Here is a 12,820-nt window from a genome sequence, read left to right on the forward strand (position 1 = left end):
TCACATCAAGAAATCTTGGCATGCCAAAAAGGAAAAACAAATACAATTGCTCATTAAGACCTTCTTGTCCCAACTCCAAGCTTGCTTTGTCCTAAGAGAAGGCAAAAAAACTCCAAACCTAGCCGACCCGCCCCAAAAAACCCCAACCATAGAACTCTCTTTTGGCTTAAATCAAAGTACCATGTTCTTCCCTGCCAACATGAATGCAATAACTACAAAACAAATGCCTGTTTTTTCTAGTGCTTAAAATCGAGTTTCTAGCCTCTTTCTCTGAGATGCAAATAGATAAATAACAACAAAACAAAGGGTTTTGTTCTCTCTTCAGGGCAGAGGCAATAAAACGCCTCTGTTTCCCATTCAACCAAGCTTCCGAAAAGTCTTCCTAGTGCCTTCTTTACAGGCTTTACACAAAGCAAACTGAAAACAGCGTATGAAGCTCTGCCACCGCGTGCAGCTGCCTGCCCTTAGCACAGTCCCTGAGCTCCCTGTCCTTGTCAATCCCTCAGCTAAATACTCCTCCTTAGAGGGTTTAGGTTGGGTCTCCAAACAACAACTACTCATGGTTGCTACTAAGCGCTGTCAGTTTGCTTTGCCTCCTCACATAAAATCCCTGAATTCCCATGCCTGCTATCTTTCTACAGCATCCAGGCTGCCCTACACCTTCCCTTCAGTAAATGCTCTGCCAAGCTCAGTAGATTCAAGGAATTTATCTCTTGGGAACACTTTATTCAGTTGCATAGATTAGTGTGAGTTTTCAGAAAGGCTGCTAGGTTAAAATCTTCAAATCATTCTCCACAATTCCGTATACCCAACTTATATATGCACAAGCTTTGGGATGTATGGTCCAAAGTTTGCAGTGAGGCAAACCTAAAACTACGTGAGAAATGCACTGAAGCCATCACCCAAAAGAATACTGCTTTTCCCATTGTGTTGTTTCATTTAAAATATTTATAAATCAATCACTTAAAACACACTCAGGGCCATGCATCCTGCAGACAATAATCTTTTGAAAGCTACCCCTTAGGAGTGCTTCAGTTACAATACTATTTAAGAATGTTGGAACTACATGTTTTAAACAAAAACCTACTGTAAAAAACCTTTTACTAAGAAATGCAAAGTATGCCCTGTCTTCAGACCAATCTTTGGGATAAATATGATATCCTGCCTTTTAGATGCGGATCTTTAGGGGTCAGCACAGTCTAGCAGACACTGTTTATTTCTTTGTACCGAACAGCCTTATCTCACTTAAATATTTTTCTAAAATACAGCATGCAACAGTATACTAAGCAAAGGGGAGCAGAAAATAGCACAATGGGAGCACAGTAGTCAAGAGTATACTAAAAAAATCACATAGATAAAAGAGAGATATTATTATTTTGGACAATTAATGGTACTTTCAAATCAATTCTGTAAACTTTCCCCCAAATGTTTAATTTCTTTTTATACTGTTACTGGCACTGAAATAAATGCACCAAAAGAAACTTTGCCTCAAGCCCAAGGCTCCCTCTTGAATAATTCAAAAGCAAGAAAATCACAGGGGCTTAATTAAAGGGCCCTCCCTCCATTTCTTTCTTTTTCCCATGTTGCTATTACAGGACAATATGCCTCTGTAAGGAATTAAGTAATTTTGTAGCATCTATGCTGCTACATTGCCATTTTCTTTGGCAATGCAATTATATTATTGCAAGTGACTCTGGACTAGCAATATTGTCAACTGAAATGCACGTAGCTTTTCACGTAACTGCTATCAGCAAGGTAAACTTCTTAGCACACTCACATTCAGTGATTTATATCCTGGCAAGAACTAGAAAAGGCAAAACATCCACAGCCACTTTTCCTCTTAACCTCTCTCCTGAATAGGCTGATGGATTGTGAGGCTCTAACACCTCAGAGAAGTTAGAGACTCCAAAGTTTATAGCAGACAAGCACTTGGAGACTCTGCCACTGGACCTTGTCTTTCAGCCTGGAAGGCATAACATATTTTCCCCCAGCTAAATCAGTCAGACTAATTAAGAAGTTCTCCCCCCACCCTATAAATCCTGCCTCTTTCATGCCCATAGAGCACCAGAGGTACAAGAACACCTACAGTGCCTATTTCAAACAAGAGCTGCATATGCACAACATAAAAACTACAGAAGAAAGTTCATCTGCTGTTTTGAACATGGTCAGTGAGTGCAACTGCTGGGAATCTTCAGCACATAATACTACATGAGAAAACTGCCCATCAGTTTTGCATGTCACTATTAACTTACTTGCCTATGAAAACACATATCCCACACACAATATAAGTAATGCAGGCAGTCCTGAGAAGCTACACTGGATATTTCCTATGGGTTATCCCCTATGGGATGCTGGCATTCCATGGAAAGCAAACGCTTGTACCTTACAGACACAATAGAAGATGTCAAGCGAGCCTGTGTAAGAATGGCCTTCACTTTTAAAGTAGCTAAAGGAGCCTGCGGAGATAAAAAGCTACCGGCAACACCACAAACATCCAAGGCTGCCAAGTCTACATGGGTGGAAACAATTCTGACAAGATGAACCTTTGCCAAATCCTAACGTAAGACAAGCTGCTGTCCTGGCTAATTTTTCTGAGCAGATCTACTGCCTTTACTAGGCTGACAGTGAATCTGAAAAACCCATCACGGCCTTCTGTGCAGTTATCAGTTTGAACACCTGGAGAAGAGGGGAGGTTAAGAGTTGGAGAGGGAGACTCAAGCAGATCCCTCCAGCTTTGGCCAGGCCAGGCAGCACTGCTTTCCTGAGTGCTGGAGTTAAACTGTAGGGCAGAGAAGATATGGGTCCTTTTTGTAATCGTGGCTCCGCTCTTTTCCCACTTCGTTATGGGTCACTACAGCTTTACTGTGTTAATTGACCATTACCCTGATTTCCAGTCATTACTTAGAATTTCAAATTAATCTGATCAAACAGAACATACCTCGTGAAAGTAAACACTCATTGATCTACTTCAGTCTCCAGGGTATATTTTAGGCAGTGCAGGCTCATACAGATTCTTTGATACTTGTATCTTCAGATACTTGTATTATTTCTAACAGAATGCTTTGCATGTTTTAGAACTTGTATTTTTTATGGGATAACTGGAGCTCTCTCATGACAGATTCTGCCTTTTATGCATTATGGGCCACCATTACCACCAAAGAATCCTTCCACCTGCACTAAAATATGGAACTTTATTTTTACCCCCCTATAAATTATTTATAATAATTACAGCATAAAAGAGAGGGGAAAGAACTCCCTGGCCTACTGTGCCTCTTTTAGATGCATAAGGGCCACACACACATTTCAGGTGTATTCTCCCTCCCCATACATAAAAGTAATCTGAACACCCCATCTGTGTTTCCTGGTTTTGTTGGACAACTAATTGGATTCCTCAGACTATTTTAGACCTTAGACAGGTTATACCAGTATAATTATGTGAATTATGGGCACAGGGGTTTTTAACCAGTGTAGATGTGCTACTGTGAGACATAAATCATTGCAGAAAAGGTCATTTGGTTTTGTCTCCCAGGCTGGAGTAAGACACTCCAATCTATCTAAGACCACACTGATGGAAGGAATGTTTCCAAGAATAATTAAAGTAAGGAAGACAAAAAGTTCTTTTTAAATGGAAAGACCAAAGTCTTGAGGGACAAATTCCTTGCAAGTACATCAGGTATAAGCCCTTCATATCAAAGCCCTATTATTATTGGTAAATACTTTTAATACCAGCAACATGGAGATATTGCTCATACGTTATGAACTCTCAAACACTGAGAGAGAGACACTCAAACATGCAGAGAGACACTCCTGATTTATTTTGCACAGTCTGTCCTCAGCTCAGCTCAGCTCCATGGGCCTGCACAGTACAGGAGCTTCAAACACTGACTCCTTCCATGACTCAGCCAGGAACACTGTTTACTCTCCAGCTGCACCTGCACAATTGTTTGTGGCACAAAATAGATGAAGGAACTGATTAAAGAACAAAGGCAAACAAATAAACTTTTGGGATGCTTTGACTACACATAGGTGACACAGATCCCAGCAAAGGTGACAGCACAGACATGAGAAACACACTGTGTTTTGAATGAATAACCATGATGCACAAGGCTTGCTTGGACAAGAGAAAAAACATGTTTACTGCATTTCTAAGGCAACTCCAAGTTCCCTCAAAGAATGGTGAAACAGTAAGAAAAGGCCTGTGGATGGGTCCTATTCAGTCAAGATCTCCTGAGCACAGGAGATAAGCTCTCGTCCTTGTGACTTCACTGCTGAACTCAGAGATCCCACTTTTGTCAGTGCAGCACAGAGAGAAAGGGTGGCCAGGATGTGTGCTGACACAAGCTACCTACCTGGTCAGAGAAGCACCATGAAACTTCACCTTCAGAGGCCCAAACTGCCCAGGGGCATCCACCTGAGGGTGTCCTGTCATTGCATGATATGGGGCTGTGTTCACAAGTCACTTTGGGAGATGTGGGGGTTTCTTTCTAGCTGACAGTCCCCAAAGAGTTAAACTGCAAAAAAGGAACAGCCAAAGGAGAACCTGCCTTCCTCAGAACTTAAGAGGTACAAAAACTAGATGGCTGCACTTTCAGAGACCCAAACAGATGGGACAGGAGGTTCCCAATATTACAAAAGGGGTCTCAGACAAGCAGGTCTGTGTGACTGAAGATCCATGAGTGGAAGATGATAAATTTTTGTTCAAGCCAGCAAGTACTGTGAGAACAGAAGTGAAGAGAACTGAGGACTTCCAACCCACTGTAATTTCAAAGTTTTTCTAAAGTGAGATCCACTAAGATAAAGACCAGTACATAAACATGTGAGTACAGGATTCAAGAGAAGGGAAAGGATCAGTTGTTGTCTTTTTTGAGCATGAGAATTTTCACAAATGGCCAATGATGCTGCATTCCTTTTTAATATAAAATGAATTGGCAACATCTGGAACTTTCTTTACCATCTCAGTTAGTTTCCAAATCTTCACCAGCTTCACACAGAGTTACAGAGTACCCTGCAAGTGGCTTGTTTTCAAATGAAGCATAAATACTGTTTTGCAGGCTCATACAAAAATGCTTAAGCCGGCCCAGCCTTAAACTGAATTACACTCACAGAAAGCTGCACCTTACTAAGCTTGGACTAGACAAAATTATGGGCCTTTGAATTCCAGTAACATGAACTCTTTAACTGTCTGTCATAAACAAATACCCTGACTTGTTTTTAACTGCATTTTCTGGTTCCTCTCTGACAGGTTCCCATATTATACTTACATGGGGAATATTAGCATCTATTTGATAATAGTCCTCAGACTCAGAAGGGAGTCTCCAAAATACTTAGATCTAAATGCAGATCTTCTTATCCTGCCTATAATTGCATTGAAACAGGACATACTTTTCTCTTCCCCTATAACCCTACACATGCCATAGATGGTTGATCTGTAGTACTATCAGAGGACTCAAAATAAAACAGAGGCAGATCAATATCACCACTGTAAATTTCAGTTCCTAACAGCTGAAAGGAGTCAGTCACATCTTTGAACTACCAAGTCATATGAGTCACCTAGACATACAAGTTTCTCATCTCATGATCATGCCGATGATTAAAATAACTGAAATGGGAGAGGAGGAGTGTTTGAGGTTGAGAGAAACAATTCATTCTTCCTCTTTGCAAAGCACAACCATCATTTTCTACCAATAAAAATATTCCAATCTGCAACCTTGTTTACATTTCTTGTAGCAAGATAATACAATACTGACCATGCAGGTCTGAAAAAAATTTTCATACAAATTAAGTCAGCATGGAGATTTCTATGTATGAGTTTTGTTTACTATGGGACCTACGTCACTCATTCATCTTTGTGAAGCAGCAGTTGCATGACAGTTAATTTTTGGTCAGAATTGACAAACACTATTAGTGAACTACCTAAAAGTGATTAGTTAGGTAAGACCTGGGACTTGAAGCCATTGAGCACCAGAGACCATCCACCTGTATTTGTGTCCTAGACAAGAAGGTGTGGCTTAGCTACAGATAAGATTCCTGTTAAAAGTTGAGTTAACCTTTGGGATGAAAGGTGAACATAAGTAAGAGAAAGATACTGGTTCAGGAAGGGCGCTGGCTCCTTTATGTACCTTCTACAAGACCTGCAGAAAAAGGCAGTGAGGCAGTGACAGAAGTTACTGTCATGGCTTGCAGGTACAGCTGACAACACCTCTACAACACCTCTGCTCTGCAGAAGGGCTGAGGTAAGCCTAGCACTGGCAGTAGCAATTTGGCTATGATGATGTTCAACTCTGGAAGAAACGACAAGGCTAGGATGGCAGTTCAGCCCAGCAATATATCAGCACAGAATAAAACTTGCTGTCAAAGCCTTATGAGGCTACATTTACATCTAGAATTAGAAAAGGGTGCTGACCTAGAATGACGTGTAATACCAGAACTGGGTTTAGGGTTGCGGCTCAAGCCAGAAGATATTGATAAATTGCAAGAAAGTACCACTGGGTTAACACGAAAAATGTTGTTGGCTTAAACCATCTGACTGCAGAGATCTGTGGGATAAGGAGTGTGATAATGTTAAGATTAGGAGTGGAATTAGGGTTTCAGCATACTCTGGAATAGGTTGATAAACTGCATCATCTTGTTTCAGTATCAGGGAGAGCCCCATGCTGTGATAAAGGTGCCACATGACAGGACTTCCCACACCCTTAGCAAGCCCAACACTACCCAGCATGCCAGGCCTTCTTTGTCTATATTCTCTGTTGACCAAGGCTTCCCAAGGTGTATTATGTGCTGTCAACCTGATGTGCTCCTGATCCCTTGGGATTTCTGTGTATGTACACCTGTGTCTTGTGTACATGCACAGCAAACCCAGCACTGCCGACATGTACAGATTTCCTGTACCATACGTGCACAGTGTGTGTACACACAGTGGATGGGGTGGGGGAGAGGGACTCAAACAAGGAAAGAAAAACAGAAACAACAGAAAACATCTGTCTGAAAATGTCCAGTCTTTACTGTCTCCATTTCTCCCTTCATTTGCAGCAGGGCTGACACATCGGAAATATATCAAAGACTAAAAGCTTCTGGCAACCAATGTCTCCTCTCTTCACAGATGCATTTTTAAAAACAGTAGGTCAAGTCTGGGCAGCAGGTTGGTCCTGCCAAGGAAATCAGAAGCTAAATCAGCCAAATATACCAAGTAGCAGCACAAAAGCTTGTCTGTGTCTTCCCCATCGGCTTTGCCAATGATGATCTTGGCAGTACTATTTAGCACTTACCCTTTTCCCAGTTCTTGGGAATCAGTGTTTGCCACGTTACTCAGCATTTCCCAGGCCAGGAGGAGGATTCAGGACTGACCTTGCTTACTTCACATTACAGAAAAACCTGACACACATCTTAACTACCTCTGTGTTTTACTCACAAAATATGCTCACCCAAATTAGTGATTAACGGTGAAAAGTTCAGTCTTAGTGGCACGCAGGCCTTGGACCAGACAATGACAGTTTTTGGAGAAGAAGGAACAATATAATCACTTTTCAAGGACAAAATCATTTCCAGATTGGAGACTACATAGTCAAAAACCTTAAAAATCAGTTATTAGTAGCACACAGGCCATCTACCATTTTCCAAGTTTGTGATGTAAAGAATGCAGGGGAGGCAAGCACAACAGTTCTCAACTCAACAAGCAAATCTACTTCAGCATTCACTCCAAATTGTGAAGGAAAAAGCTTCACAGTGAGTCTTGCCAAGAGGGACTTAAAAAAATTGAGCCTCATGGTCACCAGACCACACACCACTGTTGTGAAACAGTCACTGGGTAAATAAGGGTGTAGCCTCTAACATTTTACCACTGCTGGAGGGGAAAAAAAAAGAGAAGGCAACATGCAAAAGATGGTCTTACCCCTAAAAAGGTATTAAGCCAAGAAAAAAGGATCTTGCAAATCTGCACTCATGTCAAAAATGTGGCAGAATGGCTGCCATTCTAGTACTGACAATGCAGTAAAAACACTGAGTAGGGAATAAAGGTAATTTGCAGAATTAAGGCTGCAGCACATAATTTAGGCAAAAGCAACAACAGAAATAAAAGAGAATTCCAAGGGATGGAGGAGTAAAAGTTAGGATGATGTACAAATGACAGCTGAACTTCAGTTTACTAAGATGAAGTCACAGAAGCAGTACATGTACAGAATGATATAAAATTATTAACAAAATATGATGAAGAAATAAAATGTAAGATGCTGATTTTAAAACATAACAAACAGGTAGGTACCTCAGACTAGCAGAGATATTAACAAAGCCGAATGAAATGGATGGCATTCCATGGCCTTAACCATTGAAGAAACCTGCTGAATTTTCTTACTGCTTTTGTGTTTCAGGGACATGTACACCAGTGTACCTAAAGCAGCTCAGCAAAGTTTTCCAAACTTATCTTTTATTGTTTGCAGAAATCAAGTGAAGAACTTGCAAAATAATCACTTCCACAAAGCCACTGCCTTCAGCTCTGTGTATACAAAGGTCTTGTCTGCCTCTGCACTAAGCAAAACTTTCTCTTAACAATCTAACTTAAACTGTCACCAATTCACAGCATTTTGCCAAACTGGGAGTAAAGAGGATGTATCCCATCAATCTTCTACATTTCCTCAACACTGTCTGCAGCAGTTTCATGGGGGCTGAGCAGGGTGCTGCTGGCCCCCTCTGGAGCAGGTAACTGGGTATCAGGGAGCAGCAGAGGGAGGAGAGAGCAAAGCACCCGCGCGCAGCGAGGGCTCCGACTCAGCAAGGCTGGCGGTGGCAGGGGGCTTGAAGGGCAGAGCTCTTCAGCCAGCCGGGCCCTCCCCATCACAGGGGAGCCAAAGGCCATTTCATTTGTTTCTCCCTCTGGCCTCTGCTTCTCTGAGGGAGGGAGAAAAAACAAAGGCATTAAGCATTTAGCATTACTTCTGATGCAAGGAGGATGCAAAAGCATCTCAAAGTTACTCCCTCTCCAAAATCCTTAAATCCTAGGAGCTTCTCTCTACTGTTAACCCAGCAGAACTGAAGGGTTTTAGTGAGGTCTTTTTTCTGAGTGCTAATGTGTTCTGATGGGCTATTTGGGACATTCTTCTAGTCTCAGCTTCCACCCTGACACTTAATTTCTGTGGTGCACTTAGATATGACTTGCATTTATGAAGAAGCACTATAAATGGCTCGATCCCCTGGTACAAGTTAGCATAACGTTTTCCAACCTGTATTAAATTCTCAGATAATTTATGAGTTAAACCAATTATACAATTTTTTTTCAACCACGCTTATTAATACCTCTGGCTGTACTAAGAGCTCATTGGGCTCTAAAACATGCACAGAAGATTAATCTGTACAAAACAGATGGTTAACACATTTAAATGATTATTTACAGTAGCCCAGATAACATTAAAGAACTTGTCACCATTAAAATTCATAAGTTATATTCCCAAATTTCACAACTCAGGTCAAGAACTGCAACCATAATGATCACCAGTGAAATACTGTGTCCTGACTCACTCCATACAAGTAAGCTACTCTTATAAAAGCACTCCTGCGCTTCAGGAGGGGAGGGTGGCAAGCAAAGGAACTGATAAGAAATAGTTACACTAATAACCTGCTAATGAAAAGGTGAATTAATTGAAACACACCATGAAGTATCCAAGATTACACAAAGCAATTCAACAGATGTTTACACTGGAAGGCTGACTATCCAGTGCAGGAGTTAAATCAGATTGTGATATTAATGGCACATCCAATGCTAAAGTTGATCATGGATTTTCTGTTCCCTACTGTCAAACTTGAAATAATACTACATGTCATTTTCACAAGGAAACCATTTGAGAGGACCAGGGAAATCAGAAAATGACATAGCCAGTATCACACAGAACAATAACACAGAAAACAGAGTTAATTTTCTCATTGACAGAACTACCATATAAACTGCCCACTACTGTACCTTCATGACATCTTTATAGGAGTGAATGGCCTCAACTTCCTCTTTGTCATCATCATTGTCATCCTCCACTCCTTCATCCAGAGCATCATATCCTTCATCCCTACTCCCATCTGTTTCTGTGGCATTAGTCATGTAGTCAATAAGCTGCTCCAGTGGAGGACTTAATTCCCGCTCTTCATTGTCCTTCAAACCATAGTCCAGGGCTTTATATATAATAATCCCTAGTGATTCAATAACCTGTAAAAACAAAGAAGAAAAATATATTAATGCCATTTACATGAATGAATAGGTCAAGTGAGGAACAAGGTTTTTTGGTGTTTGTATAACAAACTCCGTCACAGGGAGGGCAATAAACATCAATGTCAAAGAGAAAAATTATCTGCTAATACCTACAGTAGCACTTGAGTAATACAGCATAGAACAAGCAAGAGCAGATCATACCACGTACCTACCACTTTCTTATTTCAATACCTGAAATAAAAATCCATCATTTAAAAACAAAGCAGGACCTTTGAAGGTTATTTTCCCTTTTTTCTTCTGATATTACAAACCTCCAAGTAACATTACTCTACTTTTTAAGACTATATTGCACTCACATGATCTTTTTTTGTGGGGCAGGTGGGAAGAAATTAAAAGAAAGAATAAACTAACATGAGATACCTTCCTCTTCCCACAGCTTAATGACACTTGGAAACTGCCCTTCAGTTTCTGCATCTCTTCATTGACCTGTGAGGTGTCTGGACACAGCTGTGGATGTCCCAGTATTACCCACTGAGCACTGGAACAGCAGCCCACACGAACTCCTTTGCCTGTTGCACAGCTGGTGGAGGCACACATATTCCACTGAAACTACCAATGACTGTATTCCATAGTGATGAGGTAGATGAAAAATCCCCTATTTTTCATTGAATTGAGGCTTCTTATTTGTGCTCTGTCAAGAGCAAAGCAAATTGATGACCTCTTACTCAGTGTGAGCTAGGAAAAGATTGTCATGACCATCCCACAATGCTAAATGCACATTTTCTCTCTTGGCATTAATTATTTTCCTTATGAGCTTCTAGAATTTTCAAGATGTAAAGAGATGGCATTTCAAATTGAGGAGTTTGAAAATGGGTATTAATGAAGAGGGAAGGGAAAATGGGATTGCAATAGTAAACCACAAGAAGGTAATGTCACTGCTGGAAGATCCTTGTCTGACAATGGAAGTAGGACTGGAGCTATTGCATGTAATCTCTGATCTTCCTTGTGTGTTGGGATAGATAGCATGTCACACAAATTAGCAGACTCCAGTGTAGGAGTAGTAGGCACAGCAGCAACTTTAATAAGAGGAGCATTTCTAAATATACCAAACCTTGTCATCAAATGCCATTTTCTCTAATCTGCCCTTCGGAATGATCCTGGTTGACACTTTTTACTGCAGAGTTTTGAAATTCTATTTGGGTAAATAGGACAACACAAAGGGATTCTTAAAACATTAAATTTTACTCTAGCTGCTTACTTATTTCAGCAAAGCAAAGTATTTTTGGTCTGAGAGGCTGGAGGTTAGCAAAGACTTAAAATCGTTTCCCATTAGTTTATCTAGACAGACAATTTAATGATTGCTGTAGTCTGACAGCTTTACACTTGTGTACTCCATTCCTCTGTTGGGATTACTTTGCAGTGCAAATTCACTTTGCAAGACAGTGGCTAATAAACAAAAAACAAATTTAAAACCCAATACATAAAGCTCATTCTTTTATAATTTATTTCCAATAATTTTGGTAACTTGGTTCAATATAAAAATTTTGCACGTGCTATTCCCTTGAAATGTGTTTATACATATTTATTAAAAAATGCAGTTAAGGAAAGTGATTAGGCAAATTAGTGAGGAAGAAAAAACTGTAATAATTTTTTCAGTTCATAGAACAGCTTCTGACTTGGGAAATGCTATTGAGACAGGAAAGTATACCAGGGAAGCATCGCTGCTTTCTTGCTCAGTTCTCATACCCTTCCCCTGACTTCTGCCATGACCCACTTAGGAGACAGGATACAGACCTTAAAAACAGCTCTAACAGATTAAACTTATATTTGTAGTATATCTTGCTCACTTCTTATGGAAGCTATTCTGCAGTAACTGTCTTGTAAAACTTGCATTGTTAAAAAAAAAATTTGAAAATGTTGAAGTCACACAAAGTAAAATATAGGAATTCTAATGGTAGACGTGTTTCCTGTAACTCAGGTTCTGAGTACAATTCCAATATAAATCCCTTCAGCAACTGAAAGGGAACAAAGAATACCAGTTTGAAGGAGACTGAAATGAAAATGAAGTATAACTGAATAATCTCTTTGATACTTTGAGCACCTGGGAATAAACACAAGTAATTTCTAACTTTAATAAAAAGTACATTTGAAAGGGCTTAGCATACATGAAGACTGAAATGTCCAGATCAGATGCAAAGAAAATTATGTCTTGTGCCATGCAGTGATGGCTGCTGAACACAGTTTCTGGATTTTGCTATCAACACTTCAAAAAAATAGAAGAGGGGGTGGATAAAGAAAGCGTACTCTCTTTGCCTTCTTCTGTTTGGGAAGAGGATTAAGGTACTCAAAAGCACCGTGGCTAAAACTGGATGACAGCGGCTGCTTTCTTTGATGTATCAGCAGTGGGGCTTTTGCAGCTCAGTAATATGGTTTGTGCATTTTTATGTACTATGAACAGATTTCCTAATACATGCAAAGCTGACACAACACGAAAGCCTGTAACAACACCAAGTCAGAGCTATAGTTCAGTCTCTCAGCTTCTTATTTAGGAGATGGGATCAAAACCATATTTACTCATTGTCTGTCTGTATCACAGATTCTTCTTGCTGAAAGACAAAGCAGCAAACAACTTAA

The 12,820-nt window shown here is 40.3% G+C and overlaps 1 protein-coding gene across 4 annotated transcripts in view; it reads right to left on the minus strand.

The window, feature by feature from the left end:
• SPIRE1 (spire type actin nucleation factor 1) overlaps positions 1 to 12,820 on the minus strand; it is a 128,183-nt gene that overhangs the window by 62,625 nt on the left and 52,738 nt on the right. For all 4 annotated transcript variants that reach the window (XM_042031933.1, XM_042031942.1, XM_042031951.1 and 1 more), the window contains exon 3: positions 9,947 to 10,183. In XM_042031933.1, the coding sequence (XP_041887867.1) occupies positions 9,947 to 10,183 (237 nt within the window). The remainder of the gene's footprint in view (positions 1 to 9,946; positions 10,184 to 12,820) is intronic.

The sequence above is a fragment of the Corvus kubaryi genome, unplaced genomic scaffold (assembly GCF_017639235.1).
Source record: "Corvus kubaryi isolate FWS band 111438036 unplaced genomic scaffold, C.kubaryi_AGA036_p1.0 132, whole genome shotgun sequence".
Taxonomy (NCBI): Eukaryota; Metazoa; Chordata; class Aves; order Passeriformes; family Corvidae; genus Corvus; species Corvus kubaryi.